Source organism: Vombatus ursinus, unplaced genomic scaffold (assembly GCF_900497805.2).
Source record: "Vombatus ursinus unplaced genomic scaffold, bare-nosed wombat genome assembly UNPS02014813.1, whole genome shotgun sequence".
NCBI lineage: Eukaryota > Metazoa > Chordata > Mammalia > Diprotodontia > Vombatidae > Vombatus > Vombatus ursinus.
The window spans coordinates 34,941,915-34,962,358 of NW_020954591.1; the positions used below are offsets into that span (position 1 = coordinate 34,941,915).

Here is a 20,444-nt window from a genome sequence, read left to right on the forward strand (position 1 = left end):
GCTAGAGAAGGAAATGGCAAACCAATCCAGTATCTTTGCCAAGAAAACCCCAAATGGAGTCATAAAAGTTGGGCATTACTAATCAACTAAAAATCAATAACCGTTTATATACATATATACATACATACATACATATTTATATATATTCTCTCAAAGATATCATTGATAGCAAATGTCTGTGGAAGCAAGGCAATTCTCTTCAAAAGGAATGGAATAAATCACTTTATGTCTGTTTACCCACCTATAAAATGAGAGGCCAGGACTAGCTCATCTCTGGGGTTTTTTTCAGCTGTAGATCTTTTGCTCCTGAATTCTAGCATTACACAGCCAATTGCCTACTAGACATCACTATCTCCATTAGCACCTCAAACTCTGCATACTCAAAACAGAACTCATCATGTTCTTCCAGTTGTCTTCTCCTCCAAAAAGTCTATCTCTCCTCTAAACTTCCCTTTTTCTGATGATGAGACCATCATCATCCCAGTTACTCAGGTTCCCAAAATCAGCCATCATTTGACTCTTGTCACTTTTTTACCTCCCTCCTTCCTTCACAGTCTTGGGTGAAATTATGAGAGAGGAAAAAAAGATTAAAATTTAGTAGTGAAAGAAGTGAAAAACTCAAGCAGCGTTAAGGGTAATTTTTGATTTCCCTAGCTAGAGTTTAAAGGGAAAATGGCAGTTTAGAATCTCTCTGAAGGATGGAAATAGGGCAACTCAAGTCACTAATTTAACAAATTTGAATGACTGGTTTTGAGAAAGGGATAGAACCCTACAGATCATCCATCCCAGTTCCCTGATTTTACTGAGTTCCTGAGAGGTTGTGTGACTTGCCCAAGGCCACATAGCTAGTTAATAGAGCCGTGAGGAATCCTGGTATCTTTAAGCTTAGTACAGTATTCCTTCGATTATCTCCCACCATGTCCCACCTCCTACTCAATCAATTCCAGCAGTTCCATATTGCCTACTAGCTCAAATATAAAATCCTCTGTTTGGCTATTTAAGTTCTTTATAACCTGGCCTTTTCCTACTTTTCAAATTTTCTTGAACTCTATTTTCTCTTCCCACTCACCCTCCATCACCCTGCAATATAGTGACACTGACTTCCTTGCTGTTCATTAGACATGACACTCCATCTCCCAGCTCTAACCATTTTTTTATTTTAAACAAGAAGTTTATTTAAATAACAAGATGTCTAACATGAAGGGAAAACTATTTAGGATCAATTTCTTTAAAGAAAGGTTTTGGTTTTGTTTTTTTTTTTAGGCAATTGGGGTTAAGTGACTTGCCCAGGGTCACCCAGCTAGTGACTGTCAAGTTTTTGGTCTGAGGTTGGATTTGAACTCAGGTCCTCCTGACTTCAGGGCTGGTGTAGGATCAGTTTCTTTATAGTAATTTATTTCTACTTAGAATCAGAGATTGCCCTACTTGTAACAGCTACATACCAAAAAAGTTACAAAATCCTTCTTGGTTTTAAAATGATAAAAGAAAAACATTGAAATTATACAATCAAACAAGGTATGCAAGGATATTTTGTGAGATCTTTTTTTTTTGTTGTTGTTGTTGTTAAACAGTGGGAACAAAATAACCTACTGGGAATATAAAGATAAAAGTTGAATGAGCATGCCACTAATGGAGAAAAGGGTTATTTTCACAGGACCAGTTTGTTTTTTCCCCCTCCCCATCTCCATTTGGTGTTGATCAAAACATACCATTGGCCATTTAGTTAAAAAAAAAATACACATTATGCCTCTGCACATACACTACTTACTTTATCTACAATAAAGGAATGGGGGAAGGGGATCAAAGAAGAGAGAAAACTATACTGCAGTAGTCAGGATGTGGATGAACCAAATCTTGGTTTTCTAATTGTGAATGTGTTGTTTTCCTTGGGAGCACAGCTCTGGAGTAGAGTTGCAGGTTCTCTTTTTAGTAAGTGCCTCCTGTCTGATGTTGGAATACATCAATTGTATCTTCTCCTCCATTTCCAACTGCACAGGTGTGTCTGTTTCATTGATTGGTTGCCCATCAAATCAGAATCTGATCTGCTTCATTGACAGACCCTGTTGTTCACTATAGGCTTTCATTAGTTTACTAAGTGGTGTGTGCCTCTTAATCTTAAATTGCACCACTGAACCATCTTGTCCAACCACCTTCAAATTAATGTGGTTGTTATTTTCAGTCTTGATTCCTTCCTTTGGTAAATCCAGGGGTCTCCTCAGCTGCCTCTTCACAAAAGAGGCATCAGGATGGTCTGCTCCAAGGGAAGAAGCTGGGCAGGGGGGATAGCGGGGAAAGAGAGAAACAGCAGAGCCAGGAGCAGGAAGAAAAGGAAGATGATGGTGTTGATAATGAGGAAAAGGGGGAAGACGAGGAGCTAAGCATTTTCAATGGCTATCCCCCATATTTGGAATTCTCTCCCTCCTCATCTCTATTTTCTAGCTTCCAACTTCCTAGATTCTTCCTAGTTTCCTTCAAGTATCAATTAAAGTCCCATCTTCTAGGAGAAGCCTTTCCCCCCATACTCCTTAATCTTATGCCTTCCCTCTGAGATTATCTTTAATTTACCCTGTATATATCTTGTTATACATAGTTGCTTCAATGTTGTCTCCTACATTAGACTATGAGTTTCTTAGGTTGTTTTTTGTTTGTTTGTTTGTTTGTTTTTGTTTTTTTGCCTTTCTTTGAATACTTAGCATTTAGCCCAGTGCCTGGCACATAGAAGGTCCTTAAGTGCTTGTTGACTTGATTCCTTCCACTGAGGATCTCTAAAAATTCTTAGCTTGGTAGTTCTATAAACCCAGGAAACGTGGGAAATCCTCCTGAAATATAGATGAATATCCTCTTTTGAGAATGTCTTCTCCATTGGTAAGACCTTCTTTGTAAATAAGGAAGACTTTGTTAATAATAATTAAACATATGCTTCACAAGTTTCTTTTCAGTATCAGCTGAAACACTTTCCCATCTATAGAAGGTTATGAGAAAATATGCTTCTTCTTAAACAAGGAAATTCCTTAGACAAGGAAATCAAGGTATTGAGGTATCTTAAACTCAAACCAGAACTCATTATTCTCTGCAAACCCTGCCTCTTCTGAACTTCCCTATTACTGTCTAGGGTACCACCATCCTTCCAATCACCTGGACGAACAACTTCAGTATCATCCTTAACTTCTTATTCTCACTCACCCCACATATTCAATCTCATCAAACAAATCTTGTTATTTCTTTCTCCACCATATGTCTTGGATTGGTTCCTTCTTTCTATTCACATAGCCACCACCTAGTTTAGGCTTTCATTGTCTGTCACCTGGAGAAAAGCAGCAGTCTTAATTGACCTGTCTCCCTCAAGTTTCCAATCCATCCTCCACAGATCTGCCAAAATGATTTTTCTAAAGTATGAGCCTGTCCATGTCACCACCACTTCCTACTCAATAAGCTACAGTAGCTCTCTACTGCTCCTAGAATCAAATAAAAACTCCTCTCTTGAGCATTTAAAGTTCTTCTCAACTTGGCCCATTCCTGCATTTATCATGTTCTAACACTTCACTCCCCTCCATGTACTCTACAGTCTAGTACTGGCCTACTTGCATTTCTCAAACATGACACTCTCCATGCACTATCTCCATACCTAAAATACTCTCCCTCCTCACTTCCACCTCTCAGTTTCCTGGCTTCCTTTAACATCCCGCTCCAATTCGACCTTCTATGGGGGGCCCTCCAGTTGTAGGCACCTTCCCATCTGGCATTATCTTCCATCTACTCTGTATCTTCTATGTACCTATTTATGTACCTTTTGGAATGCCCTCCTAGAGGACATTGATTCATTTATTCTTAGTTTTCCTAAGGCACAAGGTCTGGTACATAATAAACACTTAATCAGTGCTTGTGGACTTATTGATTAAGCAGGGCAGTGGCTTCCCCAGAGACATATGTTAGCAATCGTATGAGGCTTGTCTCTTAGCTAACCTGTCAAGCCCCTCCCCAATAGCTTCCCTATTCATAAAGCCAGAATTCTCCTCAGCACCCTGGCTCATGTGGAAACTGTCACCTGAGGACCTCCAGTATTTTGCATCAACCTTTGAACATCTATGGGATGTTGGGAGGAACTTTTCTGTTTTATTCAGACTCTGCCTAGTGTCAGGAAAAAAATCTTGGTGTAGTAATCATGAAGTCAGAGGAACAGGACAGGGAAAACTTGTTGGATGGTCAAAGTCAGAAACTGGAGTTCAGAAATCAGAGGCCTAAATCTTCAGGAGAATCATGATGCTTCTCACAAGAAGCAAACAAGGCTGACTAGATAAGGGAAATCAAATTATGGTATATGAATGTAATGGAATATTATTGTGCTATAAGCAATGAAGAAGCAATTTCAGAGAAACCTGGGAAGATGTATATGAACTGGTGTGGAGTGAAGTGAGCAGAACCAAGTAAACAATTTATACTGTAACATCAGTACTGTAAAACCAAATAATTCTGGAAGACTTACAAACTCCATGATTAATCACCATGATCAATCAAATCCAGAGACGAATGATGACCCATCTCCTGACAGAAGCAATGGACGACTATGAAGAATGAAATACAGATTTTTGGACATAGTTTGGAAACTTGTTTTCTTTGATTATACTTACCCCCTTATAAGAGTTTTACTTTTCTTTTCTTCCCCCTCCCCAGTGGGGGAGGGGTGGTGGGAGGACACGGAGGAGAAAAACTTTAATATTAAAAAAAGATAAGTGAAGTCTGAAGAAACAAAATCCAGAGGAACTTCTAGACACACAGACTAATAAGGACTAAAGGAATATCTGCCACCCATATATGTTTAAAGCTCCAAATGCTGATAACAGTAATGGTGAAGACAAGTAAAAGTACCTCCCAATTCTTGTCTTCCTAAGGTGGACAAGCATCTTTATTCTTGGACTTCTCTCTCAAATTGTCTCATTAATGATGTTCTTTAATCCATAGCATTCACTAATGTAAAAAGCAAAGAATAAGCTGACAAAATGGATCAAAATGTTTACTAATGTTGCCAGTGTCTCTAAACAATAAACAAACCTGTGTTAATTCTCTTAGTGAGAAATTGGGTATCTCCCTCTGGCTCTCTATCAGCACCTCAAACTCAAAATATCCAAATCTAAAATTATCTTCCCCCCTAACCTACTACTGATATCTCTATTTCTGTCAATTACCACCATTTTCCTGGTTATCCAATAGAAGTTATCTTTGGTGCTTCCCTTTCCCTTGGGCCTCATATATTACCAGTCACTAAGTCCTTGCAATTCTAACTCTAAGATATCTTAAACACATTCTCTTCTTTCCATTTTCATTTCTGACACCATACTCAAGGCACTATTACTTCTTGTCAGAGATCATTAAATTCTCAACTGCTCTCTCAGCCTCTAGTCCCTCCCTTCCACCCTACCTATTATTGTTAGACTACTTTTACAACCTATAGTTCTCCTCCTAGGGTAGCTAGGTGGCACAGTGGATGGAACGCTGGTTCTGTAGCCAGAAAGAATCATCTTCCTAAGTTCAAATATGTGACTTAACTCTGCCTGAGTTTCCTCATCTGTAAAATGAGTTGGAAAAGGAAATTGCAAACCACTCCAATATTTTTGCCAAGAAAACTCCAAAAGGGGTCACAAAGAGTCAGACAAGACTAAAATGACTGAACTACTTCTGTTCATGTCATTTTTTTGCTCAAAATCCTGTGGTTGTCATCCCCCCCCCCCATGAATTAATAGAATCATAGATTTAGAGCTGACAGAGACCTTAGAGGTTACTGAACCCAACTTGTCATTTTACAAATGAGGAAATGGAAGCCCTGAGAGGTTAAGTGACTTGCTCAGAGTCACTTACTCAGAGTTATGACTACTTAGTATCTGAGGTCATTCAAATTGAGGCCCTCCTGGCTCTAAGTAGAGTACTCTATCTCCTACACCATGTTGACTCAAGTCAAATTCCTTATTCTGGCATTCAAGGCCCTTCATGACCTGGTTCCAGGCTTATTTTTCTGATTTATTAGTCCCCATCATTTATCCTCCATCCCAATACTACTAAACTATTTGCCCTTGCCCCCCAACATATTGTGCATTTCCTACCTCTGAGCTTCTGCTCACACTATTCCCTATGTATTCTTAAGAAGCTACACGGTATCATGTAGAGAGTCCTGAAGAGACCAAGTTCAAGCCCTAGTCCTGCCACTTAGTAGCTCTAATCCTGAGCATGTTTCCTCATTCATTTAATAGGGATAATAAGGGCTGCCCCTTTCAGGGTTGTTATAAATACAGTGTTCTGTAAGCTTTAAGGTGACAGGTAAATTTGAGAATATTCAACTGATAAATAAAGCAGTAGGGACTAAGCCTATGATTTCAGTGCTACTGGAACCTTGTAGATGAGGAAACTGCCTCTGTGAATGCAAGTCAGCACCTTTTCTGCAATTCAGAGTCTAAGCCTTACCTAGCCTTATCTAGAACACTGAGGGGTTTAAGCAACTTGTCCAGAGACAGGCCCATAGACAATATATCTCAGAGGTGGTAATTGAACCCAGGTCTTCTTGGTACCAAGCCAGCTCTCTACCCACAATGCTAAGCTGTCTTCTCAAATTTATCATTTTTTTTTAGTGCATCATCATCCCTAAGTGTTGAAATCCTACCCATCTTTCAAAGCCCAGCTAAAATACCACCAGCTCTCTGACCCTTTACCTTATTGCCTTTATCTAGGAGTAATCTCATCTTTTTTAAAAATTTTTATTTAATTTTTAATTTATGGAATAAAATAAGCATTTCCGTTACAAAGTATAATGAAAAAGATGATTACACATAAAACCCCAAATGTATTAGGTACAACTTGCTATCCTTTTTATTTTACTTTTTTAAGTAGTATTTTATTTTTTCCAGTTACATGTCAAGAAAATTTTTAGCATTCATTTTTACAAGATTTTCAGTTCCAAATTTTTCTCCCTCCCCTCCTCTCTTCTAAAAATGGTAGGCAATTTCATATAGGTTATACATGTGCTGTCATATAAAAATATTTCTATATTAGTCACAGTTGTGAAAGAAGAAACAAATCAAAAGAAAAAAACACAAGAAATATATATTATAAAATATATATTATTACTCAAACATTAATGAAGTTTCATACTGGCTGCCTAGAACTATTAACTACTCAGGCCATGTATTCTATGATACATGGAATTTCTAGCCCAGGAAACAAAATAGTAGTATATATTTATCAGCAAAAAAAAAAAAAAAATACACAACACATTTCCTCTTCCTAGTCTCCAAGACCTACTTCACATCCTTAGTTCCTTCCCCAAGCCATACTTTTTGTACCATCTCTTGGTTTTATTACTGACCCTGCTATCTCCTTCAACCCCATTCTTCTGATCCTCTTTCCTGGCTTCAAGTACCAGCTCTACTCTCTCCCTCAACTTTCTTTATCCTGCTGCCCATGGCACGAACTGTATAAGAGCTAAGAGTCTGAAATTGGATCATTGTATGGGAATGGACATCTCAGATCTGGCTAAGCTTCAATAGACATGGCATGTTGAGATGTTATCTAGCTGCAATAATGCTCAGAATGCCTAAGAATAACAGATATATTGATCATAGGTATAGAAATGCTCTGAACTCACTGGAGAAATAAAGAATAATGTAGCATTATACTTGCCTGGAAAAACAGGTTAGGGCAATATCTCATCAGTCTGTGTGGGCAACCTAGTCAATGGTATTTGTGAGAACAGGCCCCAAAATCTGAAAGTTTTAGAAAGAAGTTTATTAAGTCATTTTGTAGAGGAGAGAGAGAGATGGAAAGGAGGTGTGACTCCCTTTCATCCAGGCTCTGGAAAGTTTACTTTTTAATTATAGAATTTTGACAATGGTTTTCCACACAGGAAAGTTAAGCAATGCCATCACTTTCTGGGTATCATTTTTCAAGTTAACAGCATGTTTTATACAATGGATTTTCCCCAAATCACAGTAATTGTTTATTGCCTTGCTGTGTTAATAAGATACCTTTGCCTTTCCCCCTCAATTTTACCTTATTGGCCAGGGTGAGACCTGAACCAAGATTTCTTTTAACAGTAGAATTTTGACAAAGGTTTTCCACACACCAAACAGAAGGTTGGGGTGGACTCCTCAGGAATTCTGGCCTGGGGGAATTGGAAATACCTTGTAACCTTCTCTGGCATTCTTAGAGAGTTACTGGGGTCCAGTGACATTCTGGGTGTGGACAACTTTTAATCACATACCCAAATGGAACTGGCCAGTTGGGTACTCTCTCTGACTCTCTGTCTCTCTGTTTCTGTCTCTGTCTCTATCTCTGTCTCTCTCTTTCTTTCTTCTTTCTCTTCCCTTCCCTCTGTCCACATAGGGAATCATACCCTTACCTGCTGGTGCTGTGCCCAACGGAATGTAAATTTTGATCACTGAAACCTTGCAAGATATCTTGGGGTTTGGATAGATTTCTTTCTTAAAGACCATGCCTTAAACCCAAATCACTCTGGCTGTCATTGATTGGATCATTATATGGGAATGGACATCTCAGATCTGGCTAAGCTTCAATAGACACGGCATGCTGAGATGCTGCTTAGCTGCAGTAATCCTTAGAGTGCCTGAGAATAACAGCTATATTGATTAGAGGTATAGAAATGCTCTGAACTTACTGCAGAAATAAAGAATAACATAGCGCTGTATTTGCCTAGAAAATAGGGTAGGGTAATATCTCAGTCTATTTAGGCAACCTAGTCAATGTTATTTGTGAGAACAGATCCCAAAATCTGAAACAGTTTTAGAAAGAAATTTATTAAGTCATTTGGTAGAGAAGAGAAAGATGGAAAGGAGGTGTGGCTCCCTTTTGTCCATGCTCTGGAAAGTTTACTTTTGATTTTTAGAATTTTGACAAAGGTTTCCCACGTGGGAAAGTTAAGCAATGACAACATTCTCTGGCCATCATTTTTCAAGTTAACAGCATGTTTTATACAATGGATTTCCCAAACTCACAATAACTGTTTATTGCCTTGGTGTGTTAATAAAATACTTTTGCCTTCCCCCCCGCCCAATTTTGCCTCATTGACCAGAGTGAGACCTAAACCAAGATTTCTTTTAACAGTAGGATTTTGACAAAGGTTTTCCACACAGTTAAGCAATTTTGCCAAAAGGGCAGCTTGAAACCAAGGTGGATTGAGACAGATAGGAGTAACTGTGGCCCAAAACAGAAGATAGGGGTGGACCCCTTAGGAATTCTGGCCTGGGGGGAAGTGGAAAGACCTTGTAGCCTTCTCTGGCATTCCTAGAGAGTTACTGGCTGCAGTGACATCCTGAGTGTGGACAATCTTTAATCACATAAGGACAAAGGAACTGACCAGTTGGGTAACATGGCTCTGTCTCTCTCTTCCTTTCCTCCTTCCTTCCTTTCTTTCTTCCTTTCTCTTTTTCTCTTCCCTTCCCTCTGTCCACAGAGGGTATCATACCCTTACCCGAGGGTGCTCTGCCCAAAGGAATGTATATTTTGATAAGTAAAACCTCACAAGATATCTTGGGATTTACAGGCTAGATTTCTTTCTTAAGGGCCTTGCCTTAAACCTAAATCACTCTGGCTTTCATTGATTGGCCAACAATAGGTCCCAGACCAATCCCCACGTGGTCATTGTTTGAGCCCTGATTGGCTCAGAATGAATGTAAATATCAGTTGTTTCTGTTTTGACCAGAAACCCTGAAGTCTTCCCTTCATAGACTGATTTTTTTTTTTTTACCCCTACTGGGTAAAAGAGGCCATTCTCTTTCTCATTTCTTACCTAGCCTTAATCACTGAATGGGTGTTGCCTCAGTCAAACTGAGACATGTTAAAGACCTTAGCTTAAAAAGGCCAAGGTCTCATACTGCATCCAGGGCCATCTGCAGTCATCCTTGCCACTGGACCCAGATGGCTCAGGAGGAAAAAGTGAGGCTGGTGACTTTGTCCATCTGATACCCACTCCCCTTCACCTTTTCCTTCATGTTTCTATTCTTCTCCCTTTCTACACTAGTATATTCTTCCTTTTACCTTCCTTTCTTATCCCTCTCTTAAAACCTCGTAACCTCATAACAAGCTGTCTGCCTACAGGATCTATGTTTTTCTTATTTAATTCCCTTAGCTGGGCCATCTCCAGTTGTTCTGATCTATGTCAGGCCACTGGACCCAGATGGCTCTGGAAGAGAAAGTGAGACTGGTGACTTTGCACAGCCTTCCCTCACTTAAATCCAATTCACTTGCATGTCAACCATTAACATGTCACTCTTGGGCAGAAAATATCTCTATACCAGACCACTACCAGCTACACCAGACCATGCCCAGCCTTGAGCTATCTAAACAAAAAAATCTGTCTCCATCCAAGCTTGAGTAGAACACAATGGGATTTCCCACCTTAGATTAAATTCTTTGAAAGGTTGGATGGGATTTGACCAAGATGAGGAGAATTAATGTAGTATCATTATCAGTAATGTCCTTCAAGAGACATTAAAAATCAAGACTTTGAAAGAATTTGAAAGAATTTCCCCAAGATATTGGTTATTAATAATCATTTCTCTCCTAACAGATTAGTACAATGCTATAAGAAACAACATGATGAATACAGAGAAGCATGGAAACACTTACATAATCTGATGCAAAGTGAAGTAAGCAGAGACAGGAAAACAAAATACATAACTATAATAACAATGTAAAAAGAACAAACACCACAAAACAAGTGAAGCTGAATGTTGCAGAATTATAAAGAACAAGCTTGACCCCAAAGAAGAAATATGAGAAGACATCTGCACTCACTCCTTTGCAGAGGTCAAGTTCCATGGTAAGGTGTTACATATAACTGCAGATGTTTTAAATAGGTTGATCAGTTTTGCTGAATTTTTTCTGTTCTTCCTTAAAAAAAAAATTCTTTGTAATAAGAGATTGTTCTTTAGGAGTAAGGATTTGGCTCTGTAGATACTATAAAAACAAAAGATGTCAATAAAAATTTACCTTAATAGAAGATGTGGGAAAATTGGAACACTAATTCATTGTTTGTGGAGTTGTGAACTGATCCAATCATTCTGGAGAGCAATTTGGAACTATGCCCAAAGGGCTATAAAACTATGCATACCCTTTGATCCAGCAATACCACTTCTAGGCCTGTATCCCAAAGAGATCATAAAAAAGGGAAAAGGACCCAAATATACAAAAAATATTTATAGCAGATCTTTTTGTGGTGGAAAAGAACTGGAAATTGAGGGGATGTCCGCTAATTGAGGAAAGGCTGAACAAGTTGTGTTATATGAATACAATGGAATACTTCTGTTCCATAAGAAATGGTGAACAGGTGGATTTAAAAAAACCTGGAAAGACTTACATGAACTGATGCTGAGCTAAGTGAGCAGAACCAGAAAATAGTACACAGTAACAGCAACACTGGGCAATGACCAACTTTGATGGACTTAGCTCTTCTCAGCAATGCAATGATCCAAGACAATTCCAAAAGACTCATGATGGAAAATTCTATCCACATTCAGAGAAAGAACTATGGAGTCTGAATGCAGATTGAAGCATATGATTTTCTCTTTTTTTTTTTCTTTCTCATGATTTTTCCCTTTTGTTCTGATTCTTCTTTCACAACATGACTAATGTGGAAATATATTTAATATGATTGTACATGTATAACCTATATCAGATTGCATGCTGTCTTGGGGAGGGAAGAGGGTAAGGAGGGAGAAAATTTTAAAACAAAATCTTATAAAAATGAATGTTGAAAACTAAAAATAAATAAATTTTAAAATAAAAAAGGGAATGTTGAAAACTAAAAATTAATTAATTAAAAAGAAATATTTATTAACTAGCAAAAAAAATTACCTTAATTTTTTTTAAATAGAGAATAAAATATAAAAAAAAGAAGAAAAAGTGTCATTGAAGCATTTTTTTTCAATGCCCAGAAGAAAACAGAAGGAAGTTCTAAGTGAGATACAGATAAGCAGGACAGCTTTGAAACTCCTCTTTTGCCTCAGTTATTCTCGGGGGATCTCAGTGACTTTTTCCCACTCACACCATCCAGTGAAGAACCAAGTTGTGAGAGGAGAGGCTGTAGGGCTTTCCATAACCCTGAGAAACAGCTTCAGTCTTTATCATTTTTATTTGTTCTTTTCCATTCTAGGTAAACAGAGTAGAATCTCCAACCTTGGGAATTTCAAAAGGTCTGGAGAGCAAGACACAGGAATCCAGGAATCAGAATGCAAGTCAAGTAGCATTTATTAAGCTTTGTAAATGTAAGAACTGACAATAAGAAAGATGACCTCGGCCTTGAGTTTTCATTTTAATGGGGGAAGACAACACATAAAAAGAAGCTAAAGAGTGTGTATCCACCAGGGGGCGGCAGAGAAAGAAATCCAACGTCAGGAGCAGAGGAATAGGGAGAGTGAACATGACTGACCTGAGGACTGTTCCCTAAAATCCAGGCTGGGTTTTGAAGCTAGCTTAGCATCAAGGTCCCAAGGAGCAAAAAACAACCTTTGGAAGTGACCTTCAGGACTTCAAGCCAGTTGAACTTGGTGGGACTGATGTTATGTAGAAACTGAGATAAATTTTGAGCCTAATCCCCCAGATACCAAGGTGGTATAGAGATAAGAGTATACATCCCTTTTTGAAAAAAAAAATACACATGTGTATACATATACATATAAACATACTGAATTAATTCTATACTTTTTTTTAAAAATACAAGCTACATACAGTAGAGAGCTGCAATTTTATATGCAATCCTCTTTTTGTTCTTATGTGTAGAAATGTTAATATGTGTTGGTGTTTGGCAAGTTTAGAATAATAAAAATTTTTAAATTTCAAAAAATAAAAATAATTTTGCTCTCTTTAAGTTGTTTCCTTTGATGTAGTTTCATTGCTACAAACTGACAATTTATGTCTAACACATCCACATTGCACCTCCATATTTTACCAGGAGGCATGATTAACCATGTGTATTAGTCATAGAATTTAAGAGATGGGATTTCATTAGGCATCTGGTACAGGGTTAAGTATTTTTGTGTATGAAGCCTACAGACCCCTTCTCAGAATGTTTTTAAGTGCACAAAATAAAGTATGTGATTACAAAGGGAAACCAACTAAATTGAAAGAGTCACAAAAATATTTTTTCCATCCCAGTTCACAGGCCCCTTGACATCTATTCATGGACCCCCTGTGGGGTTAAGAACCCCTGATCTAATCCAATCACACCTAAAAAAGAACAACACACCTGAGTAATACAGCTTTTCCTTCAAGACCTTCAAAGAGAGGGCTCTGAAGGCAATCCATTCCACTTTTGGACAGCTCTAATTAAGATGTTTTTCTTTCATTATTGCCTCAAGTTCTGCACTTTGGGACCCAGTACAAATCTAATCCATCTTTCACATGACAGTCAACTGTCCAGTCCCTCCTAAGCCTTTTCTTCTCCAACTAAACATCATCCCTTCTTTCAATATCCTTGTAACATGAACTTGAGCTTCTTCATCATTCTAGTTGCCCTCTTCTGTACATTCCCTAACAAATCAATGTCCTTCCTAAAATGTGATAGCCAGAACTAGACAAAATACTCCAGATGTGATCTGACTAGGGAGAAGTACAGTGTGACAATCACCTGCTTATTCCTAGAAAGTCTTTCTTAATTCAGTATATTTCATTAGCTCTACTGACTATGTGTCAAACTGTTGATTCAATGAACTTATAGTCACTAATACTACCTTTTCTTTTCCCAGATAAACTGAGGTCTAGCCACACCCTTTTTATCTTGTCTTTGTGAGGTTAATTTTTTAATCTAAGCATGACTTTACATTTATCCCTATTAATAACCTTTCAGTTTTCTCATTGTTCTGCAATCTGAACAATACATAAATTCATGGTTTACAGTGGTATAAATGATTTAATTAAGTCTCTAATTTGTTAATTTCAACATACATCCATCCCTTGCTATATGCAAAAAATCCATTCAGCTAAAACTGAACCTAAAGTGAAAAGCCACATTAACAAAAACGGTTTCCTCCACGTATGTCTTGTGCCTGCTAGGGAAAGAAATTTGTAATGCCAAAAACTAGTCTGAAAAAGTGGAAAACAAATATAACTTATTATTGGTAAAGTCTTCTACAACATGTCTCCCACCTACCTTTATTTTTTTTCTTTTTAAAAAAAATTTATTTTTTTCATTTACACATAAAAACAATTTTTAGCATTTGTTTTTCAAAATTTTGAGTTCCAAATTCTCTCTCCCTTGCCCCTCCCTGAAAAAGCAAGCAATTTGATATAGGTTATACATATGCAGTCACACAAAATATTTCAATATTAGTCATGTTGTGGGGAAAAAACATACCAAATGCCTCCCCACAAAAAAAAAAATAAACAAAAACAAAAAAAGTTTAAAAAAGTATGCTTTGATCTACATTCAGATTCTATCAGTTTTTTTTCTCTGGAGGTGGATAGCATTTTTTATCATACATAAGTCCTTTGGAATTGTCTTGGATCTCTGTATTGCTAAGAACACCTAAGTCATCCACAGTTAATCATCAAACCATATTGTTACTGTGTACAATGTTCTCCTAGTTCTGCTCATTTCTTTTTTTTAATAGCATTTTATTTTATCCAGTTATACGTAAAGACAATTTTTAACTTTCATTTTTACAAAATTTTAAGTTCCAAATTTTTCTCCTTCTCTTCCCTCCCCTTTTCCTAAAATGGTAAGTAATTTGATATAGGTCATATATGTGCAATCATGTAAAACATATTTCCATATTAGTCATGTTATGAAAGAAGAAACTGACCAAAAGGAAAAAAAAAACAAAATAAAGAAAGCAAAAATGATATGCTTCAATCTGAATTGATTCTATCTATCAGTTCTTTCTCTGGACAGCATCTTCCATCATGAGTTCTTTGAACTTGTTACGAATCATTGTATTGCTGAGAGGAGCTATGTCATTCACAGTTGATTATCACACAATATTGCTCTTACTGAGTACAATGTTGTCCTGATTCTGCTCATTTCACTTTGCATCAATTCATGTAAGTCTTTCCAGGTTTTTCTGAGAGCATCCTGCTCATCATTTCTTGTAGTACAATAGTATTCCATCACAATCATATACCACAACTTGTTCAGCCATTCCCCAATTAATGGGCATCCCCTCAATTTCCAATTCTTTGCCACCACAAAAAAGGCTGCTATAAATATTTTTGTACATATAGGCCCTTTTCGTTTTTCCTCTCTGGGATATAGATCTAGTAGTGGTATTATGGGGTTAAAAGGTATGTACAGCTTTATAGCCCTTCAGGCATAGTTCCAAATTACTCTCCAGAATGGTTGAATCAGTTCACAACTCCACCAACAATGCATTAAAATCTTAATTTTCCCACATCCCCTCCCAACATTTGTCGTTTTCCTTTTCTGTCCTATTAGCCAATCTGATAGGTGTGTACCTCAGAGTTGTTTTAATTTGCATTTTCCTAATCAATAGTAACTTAGAATATTTTTTTCATGATTATAGATAGCTTTGATTTCTTTGTCTGAAAACTGCCTGTTCATATAATTTGACCATTTATCAATTGGAGAATGACTTGTATTCTTATAAATTTGACTCCATTCTCTATATATCTGAGAAATGGGGCCTTTATCAGAGAAACTTGCTGCAAAAGTTTTTTTAGTTATGATTACTATGTATTGTCCCTCTATTCCTATTTTTTTCTGTTTATCCTACTCTCTTCTTTCACCTTGTCCATCCTATTGCTTCCCCCAATTTGCCCTCCTTTCTTTCAGAAAAACCCTTTCTTTTATCCCCTTCCCCTCCTATTTTCATCTAGGGTAAGATAGATTTCTATACCCGACTGAGTGTGTATGTTATTCCCTCTTTGAGCCAATTTGGATGAAAGAGCTGCCCACTTCAACTTCTCCATTGAAAAAGCTCTTTTATGTGAGATAATTTACCCCATTCTATCTCTCCCTTCCCCGTTCTCCCAGTGCATTCCTTTCTCACCCCTTAATTTTATTTTTTTTAGATATCATCCTATCATATTAAACTCACACCCATACCCTCTTGTCTATGTATATTCCTTCTTACTGCCCTAATGATGATAAAGTTCTTAAGAGTTACAAGTATCATCTTCCCATGTAGGAATGTAAATGATTTAACCTTATTGAATCCTTCCTGGTTTCTCTTTCCTGCTTACCTTTTTATGTGTCTCTTGAGTCTTGTATTTAAAAGTCAAATTTTCTATTCAACTCTGGTCTTTTCTTCAAGAATGCTTGGAAGTGCTCTATTTCTTTAAATGTGCATTTTTCTCCTTGAAGTTTTATACTCAGTTTTGCAAAGTAGGTAATTCTTGGTTGTGATCCTAGCTCCTTTGCTTTCCAGAATATTCTATTCCAAGTCCTCTGATCCTTTAATGTGGAAGATGTTAAATCTTGTATTATCCTGACTGGAGCTCCATTACATTTGAATTGTTTTGTTCTGGCTGCTTGCAATATTTTCTTCTTGACTTGGGAGCTCTGAAATTTGATTGGAATGTTCCTGGAAATTTTCATTTTGGAATCTCTTTCAGGAAGTGATCAGTTGATTCTTTCAATTTTTATTTTACCCATTGGTTCTAGAATATCAGGGCAGTTTCCCTTGATAATTTTTTTTTTAGTATTTTATTTTTCCCCAATTACATGTAAAAACAATTTTTAACATCTCTACTTATCCCCTCATTGAGAAAACAAGCAATTCAACATAACTTGTACATGTGCAGTCACGTAAAACATAATTCCATATTAGTCATGTTGTGAAAGAAAACAAAGAAAAAAATAACTCAAGAAAAATAAAGAAAGTAAAAAAAGTGTGCTTCAATCTGTATTCAAACACCATTGGGTTTTTTTCTGGGGATGGATAGCATTTTTCTTAAGTCCTTCAGAGTTGTCTTGGATCATTGTGTTGCTGAAAATAGCTAAGTCATTCACAGCTGATCATCTTACAATATTGCTGTTACTTTGTACACAATACGTGTTACTTTGCATTAGCTTATGTAAGTCTTTCCAGGTTTTTCTAGGAGCATCCTGCTCATCATTTTTTATAGCACAATAACATTCCATCACAATCATATGCCACAATTTGTTCAGCTATTCCCTAATTAATGGGCATCCTCTCAATTTCCAATTCTTTGCCCCCAGAGAAGAGCTGCAATAAATATTTTTCTACATATAGGTCTTTTTTGTTTTTGTTTTTGTTTTTTTTTCTCTTTTGGGATACAGACCTAATAGTGGTATTATTAGGTCAAAGGGTTTACATGGTTTTATAGATCTTTGGGCATGGTTCCAAAATGCTCTCCAGGATGGTTGAATCAGGTCACAACTCCACCAACAACACATTAATATCTCAATTTTCTCACATTCCTTCCAACATTTGTCATTTTCCCTTTCTGTCCTATTAGCCAATCTGATAGGTGTGAGGTGGTAGTTCAGAATTATTTTAATTTGCATTTTTCTAATCAATAGTGATTTAGAGTATATATTTTTTCCAATATGACTATAGATAGCTTTGATTACTTCATCTGAAAGCTCATATCTTTTGATCATTCCTCAATTGGGAATGGCTCTTAATTTTTATAAATTTGACTCAGCTCCCTATGTTTGAGAAATGAGGATTTTATTAGAGAAACTTGCTTCAAATTTTTTCTCAGTTACAATTGCTATGCTTCCCTCCATCCTTTTTCTCCTGTTTATTCTATTGTCTCTCTCCTTTCACCCTGTCCCTCCTCAAGTGTTTTGCTTCTCACTACCACCTCCTGCAATATACCCTCCCTGCTATCACTCCTCCCCTCCTCTTATCCCCTTCCCCTCCTACTTTCCTGTAGGGTAAGACAGGTTTCTATACCTAAATGAGCATGTATGTTATTTCCTCTTTGAGTCAATTCCAATGAGAGTAAGGTTCATCAACTTCTTCTCACCTCCTCCATCTCCCCATCTACAGTAATTTTGTGTTTTTAGATATCATCCCTTCACATTCAACTCACACCTGTGCCTTCTGTCTACATACACTCCTAACAGCCCTAATAATGAGAAAATTCTTATGAGTTACAAGTATCATCTTCCCATGTAGGAATGAATATAAACAGTTTAACCTTACTGAGTCCCTTATGGTTTCTCTTTCCTGTTTCCCTTTTTATATTTCTCGAGTCTTGCGTTTGAAAGTCAAAATTTCTATTCAGTTCTTTTCATCAAGAATGCTTGAAAAACCTCTATTTTCATTGAATGTCAATTTTTTTCCCTGCAAGGGCTATACTGTTTTGCTGGGTAGGTGATTTTTGGTTGTAATTCTAGATCTTTTGCCCTCCAGAATATCATATTCAAAGCTCTCCAATCCTTTCATGTAAATGCTGCAAATCTTGTGTAATCCTGACTGTGGCTCCATGATACTTATGCTTGCAATATTTTCTCCTTGACCTGGGAGCTCTGGGATTTGGCTATAATATTCCTGGGAGTTTTCATTTTGGGATCTCCTTCAGGAGGTGATAGGTGGATTCTTTCAATTTCTATTTTACCCACTGGTTCTAGAATATCAAAAGTTTTCCTTGATAATTTCTTGAAAGATGATGTCTAGGCTCTTTTTTTGATCATGGCTTTCAGGCAGTTCAATAATTTTTAAATTATCTCTTCTTGATCTAGATCTATTTTCCAGGTCAGTTATTTTTCCAATGAGATATTTCACATTTTCTTTTATTTTTTCATTCTTTTGGTTTTTATTGTTTCTTGATTTCTCATAAAATCATTAGCTTCCATTTGCTCACTTCTAGTTTTTAAGGAATTGTTTTCTTTAATCAACTTTTGTAACTCCTTTTCCATTTGACCAATTCTATGTTTAAGGAGTTTTTTTCCTTCAGTGAATTTTCATGCCTCTTTTTCTGTTTGGCCAGTTCTGCTTTTCAATGCATTCTTCTCCTCATTGGTTTTTTGTACCTCTTTTACCATTTGGCCTAGTCTGTTTACCAAGCTGTTGACTTGTTTTCCATGATTTTGCATTACTCTTATTTCCTAATTTTTCCTCTGCTTCTTTTACTTGATTTTCAAAATCCTTTTTGAGCCCTTCCATGGCCTGAGACCAATTCTTGGTTTGTTTGTTTGTTTGTTTATTTTTAGGCTTTGGAAGTAGGAGTTTTAACTTTGACTTCTTCTGAGTGTGTTTTGATCTTCCTTGTCACCACAATAACTTTCTACGGTCAGAATTTTTTTCCAGTTTCCTCTCATTTTTCCAATCTATTTCTTGACTTTTAACTCTTTGCTAAAGTGAGGCTCTGCCTCCAGGGCAGAGGGCACACTGTCTCAAACTTCAGGGGTTTTGTGCAGCTATTTTCAAAGATACTTCTAGGGACCTATAAGTTTTCAGTTCTTCAAGGTAGTATGATCTAAGTAAAGGTGTTTACTACTCTCCTGGTCTATGCTCTGGTCTGTGAGCAACCACAAGCACTCTTTTTCTTTCCTAGAACTGTGATGAGGGTCCCTTGCTCCACTGCAGCACACAATCTATGGTGTGCTAGTGCTCCTCCTTGCCCTGGGACTGCTACCTGGGAGTGCAACCGAGATCTGAGTATGGACAAAGCAACAGAGTACTGCCCCCCGCCCAGCAGAGACCCCTGTAATCTCCTTTTGATCAGTTGTTCAACCCTCTTACCATCTGTGGGCTGAGAGTTCCAGAAGCAGCTGCTGCCACTGCAGATTCAATGGCTCCCAAAGTCCTGTTCTTGGCTTGCTAGGGCCTGATCTGCACTGGACTGTGCTCCACTTTCGCCCCAGTATGACAGACCTTTTCTGCTGACCTTCTAAGCTGTCTTTGGCTGGAAAATTATTTCACCCTGTCCTTTTGTGGGTTCTGCAGCTCCAGGAATTGTTCTATGGCATTATTTAAAGGTGTTCAGAGGGGTTTTAGGGAGAGGTCAGGAGAGTCATTGCTTTTTCCCTACCACCTTGGCTCCACTTTGATAATTTTTTGAAAGATGATGTCTAGGCCCTTTTTTGATCATAGCTTTCTGGCAGTCCAATAATTCTTAAATCATCTCTTCTTGATCTAGTCTCCAAATCATTTATTTTTCAAATGAAACAGTTCACACTTTTTACATTTTTTTCAATCTTTCCACATTGTTTTATTGTTTCTTGATGTCTCATGGAGTCATTGGCTTCAACATGCCTAATTCTCATTTGTAAGGAATTCTTTTCTTTTTTTAAATTTTATTAATTTATTTTTAGTTTTCAATAATCACTTCCATAAGCTTTTGAGTTTTAAATTTTTCTCCCCCTCCCTCCCTCCCAAGATGGTGTGCAATCTGATATAGGCTCTACATATACAAGGAATTATTTTCTTCAGTTAGCTTTTGTATTTCCTTTTCTATTTGGCCAATTCTACTTTTTAAGGAGTTCTTTTCTTCACTGAATTTTTGTACATCTT

General features: G+C 37.2%; 1 protein-coding gene across 1 annotated transcript; it reads right to left on the reverse strand.

Moving 5' to 3' along the window:
• Positions 1-1,926: 1,926 nt before the first annotated feature.
• Positions 1,927-3,190, reverse strand: LOC114022714 (small ubiquitin-related modifier 2-B-like). The gene is made up of 3 exons (XM_027835092.1): positions 3,184-3,190; positions 2,060-2,269; positions 1,927-1,988 (listed from the first exon to the last, which is right to left on the reverse strand). The coding sequence occupies exons 1-3, from the start codon at positions 3,188-3,190 to the stop codon at positions 1,927-1,929; spliced, it is 279 nt and encodes a 92-aa protein (XP_027690893.1).
• Positions 3,191-20,444: the final 17,254 nt, after the last annotated feature.